Here is a 21,204-nt window from a genome sequence, read left to right on the forward strand (position 1 = left end):
TTTGAGATGGAAAAGCAAGAAGACTTCAGATGGCAGAAGGAAGAGTACCAGATAGAATTGATAATAAGTAGACTCATCATAGCCAACTGCTGGTAAGGATAGACCAAGGGCTAATGAGGTGTTTTTAGCACTGTCAGAGGAGGTGTCAGGAAAATGTGAAGAAGTAAAGAAGGCTGTTTTGATTGCTTACAAATTGGTACCAGAAGCATATAGACAATTGTTCAGAAATGTAAGGAAGGAATCAGGTCAGACATCTATATAGTTTGAAAGAATTAAGCAGAACAACTTCGATAGATGGGTGAGAGCATTAAAGATAGAAAAGACATATGAGGCCCTTAGAAATATTATTCTGCTGGAGGAGTTTAAAAACTCACTTCCCGAAGTGATAAGAACCCATTTTGAGGAACAGGAAGTTAAGACATCGAGATGAGCTGCAGAGATGGCGGCTGAATACGCATTAGTGCATAAATTGAAATTTGGCTTCCGACAGCAATTTCATTCCATGAGGGATCGAAATTGGGAAAGGAGATATGTCAATGAAAAGTAAAAAGTAAATAACACTGGGAATAGTTTACCACATGTGAAAAAAGACACCCAAGAGGGTGGAAAGAAGTGAAAGAGCTCATGTGTTTTCCCTGTAATAACATGGGACGCACAAAGGTACTGTGCTGGTGGCTTAAGAAAGGCACTGGGAAAAAGGATGTGGTAAAAGAGGCACAATGAGCGGCATTAGTTGACGCAGTGAAAAGACTCCCGAGAGAAGTCGAGGAGCTGAATAAGAGTGCATAGCCTCGGCACAAGCTGGGTAGTAAGATAGCGCCTGATTTTTTCCAAGACTTTATCAGTGTGGGTAAGGTTTACTTGGGTAGAACAGGGAGAGTTGGTAAAGAAATTAAAATATTAAGAGCTGTGGGAGCTAGTTTGTCTCTAATAGTGAGAGATGAGAATATTTGCATTCTTTCTGACATGTTGCCCGAGAGAGTGGTAATCTATGAATAAATAGAGAGCGGGGTGGTGTTCCCCTGTGTGAGATAAGGCTAGAAAGTCCAATCCAATCTGGGGAAGTGATAGTGGGAGTGATGGAAAACCTGGCTATTCCAGGAATGCAGTTTATCCTTGGAAATAATATAGCTGGAGCACAAATAGGAGTGATACCCATGGCAGTGGAAACGCCAAAAGAAAACTCGGGAACTGAGGAGTTAAAAGAAACCTATCCTGGAATTTTTCCAGACTGTGTGGTGACAAGGTCCCACAGCCATAGTTAAAACAGGAAGGGAGAGCGAAAGAGAAAGATGGAGTTGAGGTCCAGTTCGCTGACACTCTGTTTGATAAGATGGTTAAAGAAAAACCTAAGCAGGTAGAGGAACAAGCAAAGGTGTTTAGTTCTGAATGATTAATGGAGTTACAACAGAAAGATGAGACGATAAAGGATTTATATCATAAATCCTACATAGAAAAGGAATCAGAGTGCATTCCAAAATGCTATTACCTGAAGGATAACATCTTAAATGGAGACCTTGGCAGGTTGGTGCAGATGAGGAATGGGCAGAAGTTCACCAGATTGTCTTGCTGGTGGAATACAGACAGGAACTATTACAGGTAGCACAAAAATTACCTGTAGGAGGGCATCTAGGAGTGAGGAAGACTCAGGCTAAGATGCAGAAGCATTTTTATCGGCCTGGATTACATAAGATGTGGTGGAATTTTGTCGTACCTGTCATACATGCCAGATGGTAGAAAAGCCACAGGCGGTGATAAAACCAGCGCCTTTGCCAATTCCTTCATTTGAAGAACCTTTTACATGGTTATAATTGGTTGTGTCGGTCCCCTCCCTGAAACCAAAAGTGAGAACCAGTATTTGCTAACCATAATGGATGTATCTACCAGGTTTCCCGAGGCAATTCCTTTCCGAAATATCAAGGCAAAAATGGTTGTGGAGGAGTTGCTTGCTTTCTTTACCCATTATGCATTACCCAGGGAGATTTAATCAGACCACGGATCCAATTTTACTGCCAAATTATTTAAGGAGATCATGGATGGTTTAGCCATCAAACACTTTACCTTGTGTATCCTATCGTGAATTCCAAGGTGCATTGGAAAGGTGGCATCAGACCCTAAAGACCATGTTGAGGGCTTATTGCCAAGATTACCAAAAGGATTGGGATAAAGATACCCCACTTGTATCATTTGCTATTCAAGATGTTCCAAATGAATCGACTCACTTTACTCCATTTGGGTTGATATTCGGAAACGAAGTAAGAGGTCCTTTAAATTTAATTAAGGAAAGGTTGGTAGGTTTGAGATCTCACAGTTGGATTATGTATCTGAGGTGAGAGAAAGATTAAACAGAATAGGTGAATTAGCTAAACAACATTTAAAGCAAGAAGCAGATAAGAAATTTAACATTTGTATGTTTGCCCGTGGGGATAAAGTATTGATGCTATTACCAGTGGTAGCAGATTCTTTCAAAGCGAGGTTTAGTGGTCCCTATCAGATTGAGAAAAGATTAGGTCAGGTAAATTATCTGGTAAAGATAGGAAAAAAATGTATAGGATATGTCATGTGAACATGCTGAAACAGTGCTATGACAGGGGAAGGGAACTGGAGAAACAGGTATTAGTTACTGCCACTCAGAGTGAGGAATCAAATCCCGATGATGTGGATTTTGATGGACTAAAAATAAATTAAAAAACAAAGAAATCCTTAAAGACTGAATATGGTAGTGAGCTATCTGTCCCAGAACAGAGCACTGAAGTGAAATACATGTTACAGTGCTATGAGGACCGATGTAAAAATAGTGAGAAAAACTAATGCTGTAGTACATGAGGTTGACATAAGGAATGTGTTCTGATAAAACAACACCCCTATCTGCTTAATCCTCTCAAAGCAGCGCAGGTTTGGAAGGAAGTGAAAGTGATGCTACAAGATGATGTTGTAGAGCTGAATCAAAACGAGTGGAGTTTGCCAATCGTGTTGGTTCCAAAACCTGATGGTATTCAATGATTCTGCATAGATTATCAAAAGGTAAATGCAGTGACCAAATCTGACTTTTTCCCAATTCCATGGTTGAAAGGTTGTGTGGAAAAAGTAGGGCAAGCCACTTACGTCACAAAGTTGGACTTACTTTGCATTACTGGAATAGAGAGCAAAAAATGTTTCTGCTTCTGTAACCCCAAATAGGCTATATCAATGTAAAGTAACGCCCTTTGGGATGAAAAATGCACCAGCCACTTTTCAAAGGCTTCAGAGTTGTTGCAGGATTGACTAATTGTGCTGTCTACATAGATGACGTAGTGTTCTTTAACCATTCCTGGAAGATCACATGGAGCATTTGGCAGAGCTCTTCAAGAGACTACAGAAGGCAAAGTTGATCCTAAACTTGGCAAAAACACAATTTGCGAAGACAGAAGTGACATTCTTAGGGCACAACATTGGATATGGATGGATGACACCGAGAAACATGAAGATGAAGGCATCATCGAAGAAGAAAGTGTTTTATTTCTGGGACTGAGCAGATTTTATAGAACATTTTACCCAACTTCAGTCACGTCGTAGCACCATTGATGGATTTGTTAAAAAAGAACACAAATTTTCAGTGGACAGAACAATGCCAGAAGGCATTAGAGAATTTTAAAGCAGTGTTAACCACTGCACCCATTTTATCCATAGTAAGAAGTTTAACAACACCAGGTTAAAGTCCAACAGGTTTATTTGGTAGCAAAAGCCACACAAGCTTTCGAGGCTCTAAGCCCCTTCTTCAGGTGAGTGGGAATTCTGTTCACAAACAGAACTTATAAAGACACAGACTCAATTTACATGAATAATGGTTGGAATGCGAATACTTACAACTAATCCAGTCTTTAAGAAACAAAACAATGGGAGTGGAGAGAGCATCAAGACAGGCTAAAAAGATGTGTATTGTCTCCAGACAAGACAGCCAGTGAAACTCTGTAGGTCCACGCAACTGTGGGGGTTACACTATCTGTAACATGTCACACTATCTGTAACCCCCACAGTTGCGTGGACCTGCAGAGTTTCACTGGCTGTCTTGTCTGGAGACAATACACATCTTTTTAGCCTGTCTTGATGCTCTCTCCACTCCCATTGTTTTGTTTCTTAAAGACTGGATTAGTTGTAAGTATTCGCATTCCAACCATTATTCATGTAAATTGAGTCTGTGTCTTTATAAGTTCTGTTTGTGAACAGAATTCCCACTCACCTGAAGAAGGGGCTGAGAGCCTCGAAAGCTTGTGTGGCTTTTGCTACCAAATAAACCTGTTGGACTTTAACCTGGTGTTGTTAAACTTCTTACTGTGTTTACCCCAGTCCAACGCCGGCATCTCCACATCATGACTCCCATTTTATCCATGCCAGACTTCCTGAAACCCTTCAAAGTTGCCATCGACGCCAGCGATGTAGGGGTTGGAGCTGTGTTGTTACAGGAGGATGATCGTGGAATTGAAAGGCCAATCGGTTACTTCTTGAAAAAACTCAATATCCACCAGACAAAATATTTCACAATTGAAAAGGAGTTATTGAAATCATAGAAATGCTACAGTACAGAAAGAGGCCATTCGGCCCATCAAGTCTGCACCGACCACAATCCCACACAGGCCCTACCCCCATATCCCTACATATTTACCCACTAATCCCTCTAACCTACGCATCTCAGGACACTAAGGGCAATTTTTAGCATAGCCAATCAATCTAACCCGCACACCTTTGGACTGTGGGAGGAAACCGGAGCACCCACAGACACGAGGAGAATGTGCAAACTCCACACAGACTGTGACCCAAGCCGGGAATCGATCCCAGGTCCCTGGAGCTGTGAAGCAGCAGTGCTAACCACTGTGCTACCGTGCCGCCCCAGTTATGAGTTTAACAATGGCCTTACATTGTTCATAATATAAATATTAAAATGTTGTGTCAGAGACAATTACCGATCACAATCCTTTAATATTTCTGGAAAGATTTAAGAACAATCAGATTATTTCATTGGCGTCTCATGTTACAAGCATTTAATTTACAGATTGTGCATGTTACAGGTCATGAAATTATTATTATTGCTTTATCACAAGTTTAAAAGAAAATGAAGCCACCTTTTCATGATGATGGTTCATTTTTTTCTTAAGGAGGGAGGTATTGCAAAACTGAGTTTGTGAAGTTGGAATGTGATGTTCATCAAGATGTACAAAATGCTGGAGTGAAAAAACACTGCGTAGTCCCTTCAAAAGCTGGTGTTTTTTTTCACTGATTGGAGGTTTAAAATGCAAAGTCCATCCAAATTCCAAGCTGAAACATTTGTATCAAAATGTCAAGTAGTAATCTTGACAAGGTAACCTGTTGTTGCTTGAATTTTGTCCAATCAATTTAAAGCAGGCAACTCAGCGACCAAGAACTGATAAGATTTGAATGTGCTGTTGATAAAATCAGACCAATCCTATTGTAGGAAAATTGATAGGTCATCATAGGTATAAAAGAGAGTGCAAGGGGGAAAAACAAGATAGCAACTGCCACTTCTCAAATTTTGAGAGGCAGAGAGCAGCTCTCCATCCTGCCAGCTTTATGTACCTCTTAGAAGAATCTAACCAGCGAAAGGTACCAAATCAAAAAGAACTCACAGAGAAATCAACCGAGAAACTCCAGAAGGTTCCAAAAAAAACACAACCTGGTTGTATATTTTTTGAGAGTGATTAAATTCTATTATTACTGTTTGGTAATGAATGGATATTATATTTATTTGAACAGCATTGCAGTAGACTCTTATCTTATTCAGAATGTTACTTGTTTAGTTAAAGTTCCCTGTTGGTTAAATAAATGAATGTTAAGCGTTCATTTTAAAGTGAGTGTCAGGTATTTCTGTTAGTTGCCCACTAAATGTTACTGAAGGACAGTTCACCTTCCCACACACTTTTAACAGATTATGAGGTGAGACGTTCCTCTTTGGGGGATTTGGTGTCAGTTCTCAAAAGGGGGACAACATCCACATCATAACACTGGGAGTCTTAGTTCAGGATTCTTAAGGTTAATTTGCAGGCTAAGTTGGTAGTTAGGAAGGCAAATGCAATGTTAGCAGTTATGCACAGCGGATTAGAATACAAAAGCAGGGATATACAGCTGAGGCTTTATAAGATTCTGGTCAGATCACATTTGGGATATTGTGAGCAATTTTGTACCTTGTATCTAAGGAAGGATGTGCTGGCCTTGGAGTGGGTCCAGAGGACGTTCACGAGAATGGTCCCTGGAATAAAAGGTTTGAGGACTCTGGATCTGTACTCAATTTAGTTTAGAAGGTCAGGAGGGATCTCACTGAAACTTACAGAACACTGAAAGGCTTGGATGGAGTGGACATGGAGATGTTTCCATTCGATTAGTTGGAAAGACTAGGATCTGAGGGGACAGTCTCAGAGTAAAGAGACAACCCTTTAGAACCAAGATTAGAAGGAGTTTCTTCAGCCAGAGGGTGGTGAATCTGTGGAATTCATTGCCACAGAAGGCTGTGGAGGCCAAGTCATTGAATGCATTTAAGACAGAGATATGTTCTAGATTGGTAAGGGGATCAAAGGTTGTGGGAAAAGGTGGAGAATGGGGTTGAGAAACACATCAGCCATGATAGAATGGCAGAGCATTCTCGATGGGCTGAATGGCCTAATTCTGCTCCTATATCTTATGGTCTTAAAGAGTTGTTGGAAAAATCCACAGTTCAGTGATGTCTTCACCTAATCTGGACTGGGAGACTGCAGTCCCACACCAGCATAGCTGATTGTTAACTATCATCTAAAGAGACTGACAAGCCATGGAGTTGGATTGACAATAGACACCTGCCCTGCCAACGATGCACATGTACAAAGAATTAGTTTTTAATTCTTTGAAATGTAATTCTAAAACACATTCCTCATTTTCTAGATCCACTCTGCAACCTCACTCTGGGTGATGGATATTTTGAAATCGTTAATACAACATGGCTGCATGGAAACAATGAAACTTGTCCAAATGGATCAGAAATCTACCTTCCTCACCAGGGTCCAAGTGAGCAATATTGGGAGTAAGTAAATGACTAAAGATGGCTGCACCTATAACCTGCACAGCTGTATCAGCAGCTTCCCCCTGGTTTTAAAGTTTATTTATTAGTGTCACAACTAGGCTGACATGAACATTGCAATGAAGTTACTGTGAAAATTCCCTAGTCGCCACACTCCTGTTCGGGCACACAAAGGGAGAATTTAGCATGGCCAATGCACCTAACCAGCACGTTTTTTGGACTGTGGGACAAAACCAGATCACCTGGAAGAAACCAACGCAGATACGGGGAGAATTAGTAGAATCCACACAGACAGTAACCCAAGCCAGGAATCAAACCTGGGTCCCCGGCACTGTGAGGCAGCAGTGCTAACCTCTGTGCCACCCTTGGGAGGTTAGTTGAGGGAATGTCCTGTTTATGAATGAATAACTGTTTGATTTAGATATTATTTATATCATTCACCTGTTACAAAATAATGGGCCGTAACAAACAAGCTTCAGTGCTTTGTATTGGGTGGGTACATCCAATTATATGGTGGGGAAGCCGCACTGCTTCCGAAGGTTCACAGTTAAGGTTTGCTCAGTAGTTCAAACTTCCCCTGAGCAGTTGCGCTGCATTGGAACCTTCTCAAAATGTAATATAAATTGCAAACTGTATGAGGTTCTGATAGTGTGATCACAATAATTACCCCAAAATGTTTAGAAGAATTAAAACCACTTCCAGCTTCTGCATAAATATTGTACATCCCATACTGATCTCTCAGGTGACCCACCCAACTGTCAAAGACCATTGTTGATGCATTGTGGGAAGATATCATTCGAGTGGGAAGAGGTTTGTATCAAGTGTTAATACTGGCACAGTCTAGTTGGGCTAAACAGCCAGTCTATTTTTTTGTATTTATTCTGTGTAAACTTCTTAAAATAGAACTGATTCTCTTTGAAATTGGTCACTTTCAAATTCATGCATATTTAGCTAAATTCTATTGTACATTCTGTCTAACAGTGACTGTGTGAACTGAGCACTGTTCTGTTGTTATTTTATTCAGTAAGGTGGTTTTACGTCGTACCAGTTCAATAAATGAGACCGGGGAGATAATCTGGTATTTAGCCCTCTGTCTGCTTCTGACCTGGCTGATAATTGGGGCAGCGTTATCAAAAGGAATCAAATCTTCAGGAAAGGTAAAACAACTAAACCAGTAACAAAGTACAAATTTCTGTCATATAAAACTAGAATTTATAAATCATTTGTGAATTGGGCTGGTTTATCTCACAGTGATGTTAACAGTGACTCTTTGGGGAGTGGGAGATCCAGAATTCATAAACATTTCAGGCCTGAGTGAGATCTGAAGATCTTTCTGCTGAGTGACAGAACAGCAGCAATTCCCCCAAACCCCTGAAATGTGCCCCTCATTCGAAGGGTTTCAGTCACTGATACAGGGATTTTGGGCGAATTTCCAATTGCTGGGGAAAGCTGGGCAGGACTGGCTCAGTGATTTAACAGATTAGGGTCAGGGTTTTATTTGGGTGAAATGAGATTTGTCTGAACAATAATGATAAAGAAATGTGAGTAATAAAGGTGAAGAGTGAAACATATTCATTACAGTCTGAGTTCTAACCACTTGTACAAATGGGTTAGTTTACTGGTCCAGCTGCGAAGGAAAGTAAATGTAAAAATTCTGGAGGAACTCAACATAATCTGCCAATCCTCCTTAGATACAGAGGGAGTGCCAAAGGACTGGAGAATAACAAAGATTTTACTTTTGTTCAAAAGAGGGGAAAAGGATAAGCATAATGGGTGGGATTTTCCGGCCGCACTTGCCCCGAAACTGGAAAATCCCAGCTGAGGACAATGGACCTTTCCATGGCCTGTCCCTTGCCCACTATGATTTCTGTGGTGGGAGGAATGGAAAAATTTGCTCTAAAGATTACAGGCCAGTCATCAGTTTAATTCTAATGGTGGGGAAATTTCTGGAATCAATAATCTGGGAGATAATAAGTGATTACTCCAAGCACATGAGGAATAAAGAAAATTCAGCATGGATTTGTTAAGGGAAATTTGTGTTTGGCTAACTTGAGTCTTTTTAATAAATAACAGTGGGTGGATGAGGGCAGTACAGTTGATGCCGTGTATATGGACTTCCAAAAGGCATTTGATAAAGTATTCCATTTTTTTCCAAAATTGAAACCAAGGGATAAAATGAGGATTGCAGCATGATATAGAATTGGCTAATGGATCGGAAAGAGTTATGGCGAATGGCTCCTTTTCATCCTTGAGGGAGATTTACAGGGTTTCAAACTAGGACCATGACTGCATTTAATAAACATCAATGGTTTGACAGATGGAATCTACTGTAGGAAAATGTGAAGTTATGCACTTTGGTAGGAAGAAAAAAGGAGCTGAATATTATTTAAATGGAGAAATACTGCAGAAAACTGCAGCACAGAGAGATTTAGGAGCTCTTGTGCATAAATCAGAAAAGGCTAGTGTAGAAAGTTGTGGGTTCCCTGAATCACCGGCAATAAGGATTCCTCTTTATTCGTCAGCACAACAGTTATATGCAATGCTTTTGCTCTGCCTGCACCCCCAGTTATAGCTGTGGCATGTGCCTCCCCATGCTCCCAGTTACAGCTCTAGCCATGTGACCTCTTTTGGTTTGTGCTTCCTAAATACTGAATACTCCTGACTACACATCCAATTGTTTTCTGCTTCATTCTCTGCTTTGTTTATAATCCTGTCAGTTTACCATTCAGTTGGATTCAATACTGTAAGTATTGTTCCAGCAATACAGGGAAATCTAACAATCTCCTCTCCATGGTCAGGTGGTTTATTTCACTGCGACATTCCCTTATGTGGTCCTGACCATACTCCTGATCCGAGGTCTTACCCTGGAGGGAGCCTATAAAGGAATTGAATTCTACATTGGAAGCCAGTCTGACTTCTTCAAACTAACTGATGCTGAGGTAAACACATCATAATAATCTTTCGAGGGCCCGATTTTACCATTGCGTCGGGCGCAAAAACGTGGTAAAGTCGGGCGTGAAGTCATTAACGCAATCGGTGCCTGCGTCCAGGCAGATGGGCACTTTACCGAGGCCCGGGAATGGCCATGATCCGATTCGCGCCCGAAACAGGCGCAACGGTGATTTAAATGCATTTGCATGCAATTAAATTGAATTAATGAACTGCCCGCCCAACTTTATCAGCATTTCCCCCTTTACCACCGCGTTCGCCAATCCAGAATCGGGCCGAAATGGACATGCTGAATAAAAGTCTGTTTCGGGCGCTCCAGCTGCTGAAGAGGTAAGTTCAGAGCTTCCAACGGCTCTCTGACTCAGATCGGTGGTGGAGGGGGAGGTGGGCCAGATCATTTTCTGCTGAGGGGGGGGGGACAGAGGAGGGAGGCCCGATCATTGTTTGGTTGCGGGGCAGGGGGGGGGGGGGGGGGGGGAGGAGGCCTGATCATTCTCTGGTGAGGGGGTGGGGAGGCAGGAGGAGGCGGGTCAGATGTACCTCTGGGGGTGGGTTGAGGGGGAGGGTGGCCAGGTGGATCTCGGGGGGGGGGGGGGAGGAGGAGAGGGGGGTCCGCTGCCGCTCTGTGGGCGATTGGTGGGGGGGGAAGGGGGCAGGGGGGTCGCGGTCAGTCTGGGTAGTGGGGGGGTGGGTGGACAAGGGGGACAGTTATGTCTGTGGGGGCTATCACTCCCGCTTTTCGCTCCCGGGCCGCTTTCTCCGCTTTCTGTGGCTCGGGAGCGATCTGACACGGGCGCGCTTTTTCAAATTTTTTTCTAACTGTGCATGCGCAGTTCAGAGCTCCGATCGTTCCAGGCGCGCTAAGCCCCGCCCACAGCGCAATTCAGACCCGTGATTTTATTTTCAGGCGAAGTACATATGGGGGCGCCTAAAAGCAGATTTCCAAGTCAGATCTGAATTGCGCCCAGATTTAGCACTCAGCATGAAAATGGTAAAATCGGGCGCAGAATCTCAGCTGTAATTTTCAGTCAAACTATTCAGTGTTTTTCTTGCATATTTAAGATATTCATTTTAAGAACTGTTCAAATGTGAGTAAAATAAATTCAGTTTTTGAAATGACCAGAATAAGTTTTCATTTTAACCCTGTGATCAATTCTGATGAGATTAGTTTGGAACTTTTAACATTTTGACATTCACATTTTCAAAAGGTTGAATGAAATAAGATTGGGAGAGGAGACATAGGATAGAACAGGGAGAGTTGGAATGAGGTTGGACTGGGTGGGATGGAATGGCTGCCATCATTTTTACCATCATGTGAGGAGGGGTCAGCAGCTTCTATCTTTTCCACTTACTGCAGATGGGGGGGTTAGTTGAAACAGTTCTGAGTTCTCCTCTCCTACCAGCCTGCAAACAGGAAGGTGTTTTTCATTTCTGATTTCTCCCTTTGTATGTAGTGATATATTTTTCCAACTCTTCAGTGTGGTCCAAACCTCCGTTAATAATCCCACGTAAAATCAAGATAAAATAAGAATTGGTTTATTTTACGCACCCGCTAAAGAGGGGAAAGGGTTTTCACAATGTTCACCCCTTTCTTCATTCCTGAAATATATGTGGCATCTCTCCCGCTCTCTTGTCCCTGCAGGGAAGAGTAATCTGTGGCTAGTAGTGTACCAGTGATGGTGTATCCCTTTACAGGCCCAGCTTGGTCCTTCTCCAGGTTTTGTGGGATGACATGGCTGCACATCCACTCCGGCAGGAGGGATTCGTTCCTCCGGTGGGGAGGAGGGATCGCCCACAGAGTGGCGGCGGACCCCCCTACTCCCTCCCTCCCCACTGATCGGCCGCAGACTGGCAGCGGACCCCCCCGACCAGAGGATGATCTGGGTCCCACCCCCCTCCTCTTCCTCCCTCCCCTCCTCCCCGCCTCCCCCCCCCCCCACCCCCCCCCCCCCCCCCCCCCGCCCTGACCAGAGGATGACCTGGGTCAGAGAGCCGTTGGAGGCTCTGACCCCGCTCTTCGGAAGCTGCAGCGACGACTTCAGACTTTTATTTTGCAGGTCACTTACAGCGCAGATGCGGAACGGACCAGAAGACGGTAAAGTGGGATTTGGCGGTAGGGTTGGGCGCGCGGTTCATTAAGTCGATTTAAATGCATGCAAATGCATTTAAATCGTCGGCCCGCCCAATTCGGGCGTGGGCTGGACCCGCGCCCGAATCGGGTGTCGGTTAGGCCGCAATCTGCTCGGAATCGGGTGCAGATCACGGTATAGGCCCGGCGCCCAAATTTATCGCGATTTCGTGCTCTTAGACTCAAAATGGTAAAATCAGGCCCATAGTTTCACGTGAGCCCAGCATCAAGAATCAAAAGTGCAATGGGGTATTCCTACAAAGGTTAGCGGGCTGGCTGTTGCTGGGTGATACGTCTTTCCAGAAGCAAGGATTTCCATGATGGGAGATGAATTAGTCTTGAAGACACAGATTCAGAAGTTCAAATGTTCAGTTGTTCACAGATGTCGATGAAGGCCATGCTGTTCTAAATGTGGACTGAGCTCTTTCTGCTGCTACCTGTGAGATAGTAAATGGTAGACAGAGACAGGCTGTTTGTGGGGAGCTCTGCTTCTCTTCTGACGTCAAACAGTGACTGAAGATAAAATTTGAAAGCGATATAATTAAAGAATGTCAAAGGACTTAAGTATTGGTCATGTGACAGGATGATTTTGATTGAGCTATTCAGTAATGAGGCCCTTTGTTAAAACACATTGGGTGTAATTTTCCCAAAAAAGTGGAGGTTATGGCGAGTGTTTTCCACTTGTAACCTGATTAATTCATGTATGAGAAAATTCCTCTCTGCCAACATTCCATTCTTCAAGTGATTAGTCGGGTTCGCCAAGTGACTGCCCTGATGTTTGCTAAGAAGGGGAAGGATATGTGCTTCAATCATATTCCGCTGAAGGTATTGTCTCTGATGGATTTTTGCAGACATGTTACCTTTATCTCAATGAGTAACAATTTGGATGCACAGTGATGCAAATTGGGTGGACATTGGTCGCCAACTGTGAGGACGAGAGTGTAGAACTTCAAAAGGACATAGACAAGTTGGTGGAGAGGGCAGATAGATTGCAGATGAAATTCAGTGCAGATAAGTGTGAGGTGATGCATTTTGGTGGGAGGAAGATAGAGAGAGAATATAAAATAAGGGTTAACATTCTTAAGGAGGTGCAGGAGCACAGGGACCTGGGTCTATATGTGCATAAATAATTGAAGGTGGCAGGATAGGTGGGGGAGAGCAATTAATAAAGCATATAGTATTCTGGGCTTTATTATTCGGGGCACAGGGTACAAGAGCAAGAGGTCATGCTGAACTTCTACAAGACACTAGTTAGACCTCAGTTGGAATATTGTATACTGTTCTGGGTTCTACTTTAGGAAGGATGTGAACACATTGGAGAGAGTGCAGAAGAGATTTACAAGAATGATTCCAAAGATGAGAAACTTCAGTTATGAGGATAGATTGGGGAGGTTAGGACTGTTCTCCTTAGAGAGAAGGAGGCTGAGAGGAGATTTGATGGAAATGTTTGAAATCATGAGGGGTATGGAGAGAGTAGATGGGGAGAAACTGTTCCCGCTCATAAAAGGATCAAGAATAAGGGGACACAGATTTAAAGTGATTTGCAAAAGAAACAAACATGCTGTGACAAAAAAAAATTCAAAGTGTAATCGCAAATTACAGCGGATGCTGAAATCTGAAACCAAAAGAGAAAATGCTGGAAAATCTCAGCAGGACTGGCAGCATCTGCAGGGAGAGAAAAGAGTTGGCGTTTGAGTCCAGATGACAATTTGAGCCTTTAACAAAGGGTCACCTGGACTCGAAACATCAGCTCTTTTCTCTCCTCTCAGAAGCTGGCAGACATGCTGAGATTTTCCAGCATTTTCTCTCCTTGGGTTAAAAATTCAAAGTGGTTTGGGTCTGGAATGCACTTCCTAGAAGTATGGTGGAGGCAGGTTCAATCGAGGCATTCAAGCAAACATTAGATGATTATTGGAATAGAAACATTGATTGCGATGATTGTGACTTCAAGATACGTTTGCCTGCCTTGCATTACGTTTCACTTGTGCCTCCGCAGACTGTGCCAGGTTTCAGCACAGTCACTTCAGGGGGGCTCTCACAGGCAAGGTTCCAAATAACAGAGCAGAGGCAAGGAGGGGGTGGGTTCTAGTATGGTATACATTGAAGGTTTGACTAGATGAGTCAGACAGGCAAGAGGGAAAAGAACAAAAGAACAAAGAACAAAGAACAGTACAGCACAGGAAACAGGCCCTTCGGCCCTCCAAGCCTGTGCCGCTCCTTGGTCCAACTAGACCAATCGTTTGTATCCCTCCATTCCCAGGCTGCTCATGTGACTATCCAGGTAAGTCTTAAACGATGTCAGCGTGCCTGCCTCCACCACCCTACTTGGCAGCGCATTCCAGGCCCCCACCACCCTCTGTGTAAAAAACGTCCCTCTGATGTCGGAGTTATACTTCGCCCCTCTCAGCTTGAGCCCGTGACCCCTCGTGATCGTCACCTCCGACCTGGAAAAAGCTTCCCACTGTTCACCATATCTATACCCTTCATAATCTTGTATACCTCTATTAGATCTCCCCTCATTCTCCGTCTTTCCAAGGAGAACAACCCCAGTCTACCCAATCTCTCCTCATAGCTAAGACCCTCCATACCAGGCAACATCCTGGTAAACCTTCTCTGCACTCTCTCCAATGCCTCCACGTCCTTCTGGTAGTGCGGCGACCAGAACTGGACGCAGTATTCCAAATGCGGCCTAACCAGCGTTCTATACAGCTGCATCATCAGACTCCAGCTTTTATACTCTATACCCCGTCCTATAAAGGCAAGCATACCATATGCCTTCTTCACCACCTTCTCCACCTGTGTTGCCACCTTCAAGGATTTGTGGACTTGCACACCTAGGTCCCTCTGTGTTTCTATACTCCTGATGACTCTGCCATTTATTGTATAACTCCTCCCTACATTATTTCTTCCAAAATGCATCACTTCGCATTTATCCGGATTAAATTCCATCTGCCACCTCTCCGCCCAATTTTCCAGCCTATCTATATCCTGCTGTATTGCCCGACAATGCTCTTCGCTATCCGCAATTCCAGCCATCTTTGTGTCATCCGCAAACTTGCTGATTTCACCAGTTACACCTTCTTCCAAATCATTTATATATATCACAAATAGCAGAGGTCCCAGTACAGAGCCCTGCGGAACACCACTGGTCACAGACCTCCAGCCGGAAAAAGACCCTTCGACCACTACCCTCTGTCTCCTATGGCCAAGCCAGTTCTCCACCCATCGAGCCACTTCTCCTTGTATCCCATGAGCCTTAACCTTCTTCACCAACCTGCCATGTGGGACTTTGTCAAATGCCTTACTGAAATCCATATAGACGACATCCACGGCCCTTCCTTCATCAACCGTTTTTGTCACTTCCTCAAAAAACTCCACCAAATTTGTAAGGCACGACCTCCCTCTTACAAAACCATGCTGTCTGTCACTAATGAGATTGTTTCGTTCTAAATGCACATACATCCTGTCTCTAAGAATCCTCTCCAACAACTTCCCTACCACGGACGTCAAGCTCACCGGCCTATAATTTCCTGGGTTATCCCTGCTACCCTTCTTAAACAACGGGACCACATTCGCTATCCTCCAATCCTCAGGGACCTCACCCGTGTCCAAAGAAGCGACAAAGATTTCCGTCAGAGGCCCAGCAATTTCACCTCTCGTCTCCCTGAGCAGTCGAGGATAGATGCCATCAGGCCCTGGGGCTTTGTCAGTTTTAATGTTCCCTAAAAAACCTAACACTTCCTTTCTCGTAATGGAGATTTTCTCTAACGGGTCAACACCTCCCTCCGAGACACTCCCGGTTAACACGCCCCTCTCCTTCGTGAATACCGATGCAAAGTATTCATTTAGGATCTCCCCTATTCCCTTGGGTTCTAAGCATAATTCCCCTCCTTTGTCCCTGAGAGGTCCGATTTTCTCCCTGACAACTCTTTTGTTCCTAACGCATGAATAGAATGCCTTAGGATTCTCCTTAATCCTGCCTGCCAAGAACATCTCGTGCCCTCTTTTTGCCCTTCTAACTCCCCGTTTGAGATCTTTCCTACTCTCTCTGTATTCCTCCAGAGCTCCATCTGTTTTCAGTTGCCTGGACTTAACGTACGCCTCCCTTTTCATTTTAATCAGATCCTCAATTTCCCTGGTTATCCACGGCTCTCGAATCCTACCTTTCCTATCTTTCCTTTTTACAGGCACATGCCTATCCTGCAGCCTTATCAATAGTTTCTTAAAAGACTCCCACATGCCAGATGCGGACTTACCCTCGAACATCCTCTCCCAATCAACATCCACCAATTCCTGCCTAATCCGGCTATAGTCAGCCTTCCCCCAATTTAGCACCCTGCCCGGAAACACTTGACTGGGATGGGGAAAAGACTAGATGATGCTAAAATATAGAAAATAGGAGCAGGCGGAGGCTATTCAGCCCTTTGAGCCTGTTCCACCATTCATTATGATTATCCAAGTTAATAGCCTGATCCCGTCTTCGCCCCATATCCCTTGATTCCCTTCACCCAAGAGCTAAATCTAACTCCTTCTTGAAAACGTAGAATATTTTGGACTCCACTGCTTTCTGTGGTAGTGGATTCCACAGGCTTACCATTCTCTGGGTGAATAAATCTCTCCTTATCTCAGCCTGAAAAGATTTGTCCCTTATCCTCAGATGATGACCCCTTGTTCTGGACACTCCCCACATCAGGGACATTCTTTCAGCATCTACTCTGTCTAGCCTTGTTAGAATTATCTAGCTTTCCATGAGATCCCTTCTCATTCTTCTGAATTCCAGCGAATATAATCCTAACCAACTCAACCTCTCCTCATACATCAACCCCACTATCCCAGTAATTAGTCTGGTTAAACCCTCTTTGCACTCCTTCCAGTGCAAGAACATCCTTCCTCAGGGAAGGAGACCAAAGCTGCACACAATATTCCAGGTGTGGCCTCACCAAGGCCCTGTACAATTGCAACAACATATCCCTGCTCCTGTACTCAAATCCTCTCGCTATGAAGGTCAACATGCCATTTGCTTTCTTTACCACCGCTGCACCTGCATGCTTACTTTCAGCGACTGGTGTACAAGAACACCCAGGTCTCATTGCACATTCCCCTCTCCTAATTTATAGCTATTCAGGTAATAATCTGCTTTCCTGTTTTATCTTCCAAAGTGGATAAACTCACATTTATCCACATTATAGTGCATCTGCCGTGCAATTGCCCACTCACACAGCCTGTCCAAATCACACTGGAGCATCTTTGCATCTTCCTTGCAGCTCACACACCCACCAGCTTTGTCTCATCTGCGAATTTGGAGATATTATATTTAGTTCCTTCATCTAAACCTTTATATTATAAAGAGATGGGGTCCTAGCACTAATCTCTGTGGAAGACCCGTTCATTCCTACTCTTTGGGGATGAACAGGAAAACGGGAGAGTTTCTCACCAATTATTTGGGCAAGTTCAAATCTGTGATCTTATGCACTTAGACAAAAAAAGCTGAAACTCACCTGTAGAGGGAGGGGCCTAGATCACCTGAGAGCCAGCAGCTCGGATTGGACGTCCAAAATGCGCACAATCCACTCCCCCATCAGCACACCTGCAAGTGTTGCCTTGGTTTCCCTGTCAGTACAACAAATCAAACTGCATCTAATCCTGCTGGAATTCCCTAACAGGCGCGTGACTCGCCCAAACTGCCTGCTGCTGAACTGTCTTAACAAGGGAGAGCTGTATATAAGCCCCAAGGATGGGCAGGCAGGGCAGGAGGATGGCTGCCAGAAGAACGGCCCTGAGATGTTCAGAGGGGGAGCTGGCAAGGCTGCTGGATGCGGTCGGGAAGATGAGGTACACATTTTCCCCCCAGATGGGTGTCGAGCCAGGGGAGTGGAAGGCAGAGCAGCCTAGGAGACAGCCACAGTGGCAGTCAGTGCAAGGAGAACAGGCCACCAGTGCAGGAAAAAAATCAACAACCTCATCAGGGCAGCAAGGATGAGTGCACACCCTGTTCTGGCATCGTCCCCCTATGTGACCCCTGCTGTGTGCGCTTTCAGCCCCGACCTCCTAGCACCTGCCTCCACCTCCCCCTCACCAACCCTGAGTCGCCACACAACCCCTGACCTCTGAGAACCAACCCCTGACACCCTGCATATTTCCAGCCAACACCCTTTACATACCTTCTTCTGTCCCCACAGGAGCAGAATGCCCATAATAATCGGGAGCAGCAAAAGACAGGGGGTGCCACAGACGTGAGCACCTGCCACTCCTCCAAATGTTTGAGATATCTCCAGTCAGTTGCGTGCAACCCAGAATCCTGTCCCTCCCTAGCACTCGACCTTCTGTTCCATGTTGCCGGAAATGACCCAGTTGCACTGGGCCTGTCTGCCGTCCCCCCGGGAGGACGAATTTCACATCAGCTTCCACATCACAGTTCACCATCCCAGAGACTATCACCCTGAACAAAGAACAAAGAGAACAAAGAAAATTACAGCGTGGTTCCATGGAGGGCCGCAGGAACAGGCCCTTCGGCCCTCCAAGCCTGCACTGACCATGCTACCCGACTTAACTAAAACCCCCTACCCTTCTGGGGACCATATCCCTCTATTCCCACCCTATTCATGTCAAGATGCCCCTAAAAGTCACTATCGTATCTCTTCCACTACCTCCCCGAAAACGAGTTCCAGGCACCCACCACCCTCTGTGTAAAAAACATCTGCCTGATACATCTCCTTTAAACCTTGCCCCTCGCACCTTAAGCCTATTCCCCTAGTAATTGATTCTTCCATCCTGGGAAAAAGCTTCTGACTATCCACTCTGTCCATGCCTCTCGTAATGTTGTAGACTTCTATCAGGTCAACCCTCAACCTCCGTCGTTCCAGTGAAAACAAACCAAGTTTCTCCAACCTCTCCTCATAGCTGATGCCCTCCATGCCAAGCAACATCCTGGTAAATCTTTTTTGTATCCTCTCCAAAGCCTCCACATCCTTCTGATAGTGTGGCGACCAGAATTGAACACTATATTCCAAGTGCGGCTGAACTAAGGTTCTATAAAGCTGCAACATGACTTGCCAATTGCCCCAGCCAATGAAGGCAAGCATGCCGTATGCCTTCTTGCCTACCTTCTCCACCTGGCACCATGGTGAGTCAAGTTAGTGGTGAGACGTCTGGGACCCTCTTCTGCATGCACAACGCATCTCTTCTCGTACATCGGGTGGAGGTGTGAATGTCCGAGGCCTCTGGCACGTGAAGACCTGCCGGAGACCAGGAATCAGCTGGCATCTTGTGTTCCCTGATCCCCACCCAGATGTGGGCCCAGGTGCCAGCGTGCATGCAGAGCTCAGGTAGGAGTCAGGCTTATTTGCAGCAGGGCACTATCACATTGTGCCGCATAGCGAGTCATCATCACCTTCCTGCCTGCAATAGTAACTCACTAACACGGCCTACCTCGGCCCATCACCCTGGTGTCAACATGGCGTGGGAGATTTACTTGGGTTATGTGGCAGACCCTTGCCTCCACCTGCCTTAAGAACAAAGAACAAAGAACAATACAGCACAGGAACAGGCCCTTCGGCCCTCCAAGCCCGCGCCGCTCCCTGGTCCAAACTAGGCCATTCTTTTGTATCCCTCCATTCCCACTCCCTTCATGTGGCTATCTAGATAAGTCTTAAACGTTCCCAGTGTGTCCGCCTCCACCACCTTGCCCGGCAGCGCATTCCAGGCCCCCACCACCCTCTGTGTAAAATACGTCCTTCTGACATCCGTGTTAAACCTTCCCCCCCTCACCTTGAACCTATGACCCCTCGTGAACGTCACCACCGACCTGGGAAAAAGCTTCCCACCGTTCACCCTATCTATGCCTTTCATAATTTTATACACCTCTATTAGGTCACCCCTCATCCTCCGTCTTTCCAGGGAGAACAACCCCAGTTTACCCAATCTCTCCTCATAACTAAGCCCTTCCATACCAGGCAGCATCCTGGTAACCCTCCTCTGCACTCTCTCCAAAGCCTCCACGTCCTTCTGGTAGTGTGGCGACCAGAACTGGGTGCAGTATTCCAAATGCGGCCGAACCAACGTTCTATACAACCGCAACATCAGACCCCAACTTTTATACTCTATGCCCCGTCCTATAAAGGCAAGCATGCCATATGCCTTCTTCACTACCTTCTCCACCTGTGCCGTCACCTTCAAGGATCTGTGGACTTGCACACCCAGGTCCCTCTGCGTATCTACACCCTTTATGGTTCTGCCATTTATCGTATAGCTCCCCCCTACGTTAGTTCTACCAAAATGCATCACTTCGCATTTATCTGGATTGAACTCCATCTGCCATTTCTTTGCCCAAATTTCCAGCCTATCTATATCCTTCTGTAGCCTCTGACAATGTTCCTCACTATCTGCAAGTCCAGCCATTTTCGTGTCATCCGCAAACTTACTGATCGCCCCAGTTACACCTTCTTCCAGATCGTTTATATAAATCACAAACAGCAGAGGTCCCAATACAGAGCCCTGCGGAACACCACTAGTCACAGGCATCCAGCCGGAAAAAGACCCTTCCACTACCACCCTCTGTCTTCTGTGACCAAGCCAGTTCTCCACCCCTCTAGCCACCTCCTCCTTTATCCCATGAGATCCAACCTTTTGCACCAACCTACCATGAGGGACTTTGTCAAATGCTTTACTAAGGTCCATATAGACGACATCCACGGCCCTTCCCTCGTCAACCATTCTAGTCACTTCTTCAAAAAACTCCACCAGGTTAGTGAGGCATGACCTCCCTTTCACAAAACCATGCTGACTATCGTTAATGAGTTTATTCCTTTCTAAATGCGCATACATCCTATCTCTAAGAATCCTCTCCAACAACTTCCCGACCACGGACGTCAAGCTCACCGGCCTATAATTTCCCGGGTTATCCTTCCTACCCTTCTTAAATAACGGGACCACATTAGCTATCCTCCAATCCTCTGGGACCTCACCTGTGTCCAGTGACGATACAAAGATTTGCATCAGAGGCCCAGCGATTTCATCTCTCGTCTCCCTGAGCAGCCTTGGATAGATTCCATCACATGGCTTGGATCATCGTCGTCATCCTCCTCCT

At 45.1% G+C, this 21,204-nt stretch overlaps 2 protein-coding genes across 2 annotated transcripts in view; both read left to right on the top strand.

Annotated features, from left to right (window-relative positions):
• LOC144492813 (sodium- and chloride-dependent neutral and basic amino acid transporter B(0+)-like) overlaps window positions 1–21,204 on the top strand; it is a 315,961-nt gene that overhangs the window by 152,432 nt on the left and 142,325 nt on the right. The window lies entirely within an intron of this gene.
• LOC144492426 (sodium- and chloride-dependent neutral and basic amino acid transporter B(0+)-like) overlaps window positions 1–21,204 on the top strand; it is a 116,820-nt gene that overhangs the window by 56,036 nt on the left and 39,580 nt on the right. Inside the window, exons 3-5 of the mRNA XM_078210435.1 lie at window positions 6,907–7,045; window positions 8,067–8,199; window positions 9,841–9,981. Of these exons, the coding sequence (XP_078066561.1) occupies window positions 6,907–7,045; window positions 8,067–8,199; window positions 9,841–9,981 (413 nt within the window). The remainder of the gene's footprint in view (window positions 1–6,906; window positions 7,046–8,066; window positions 8,200–9,840; window positions 9,982–21,204) is intronic.

Source organism: Mustelus asterias, chromosome 4, assembly GCF_964213995.1.
Source record: "Mustelus asterias chromosome 4, sMusAst1.hap1.1, whole genome shotgun sequence".
NCBI lineage: Eukaryota > Metazoa > Chordata > Chondrichthyes > Carcharhiniformes > Triakidae > Mustelus > Mustelus asterias.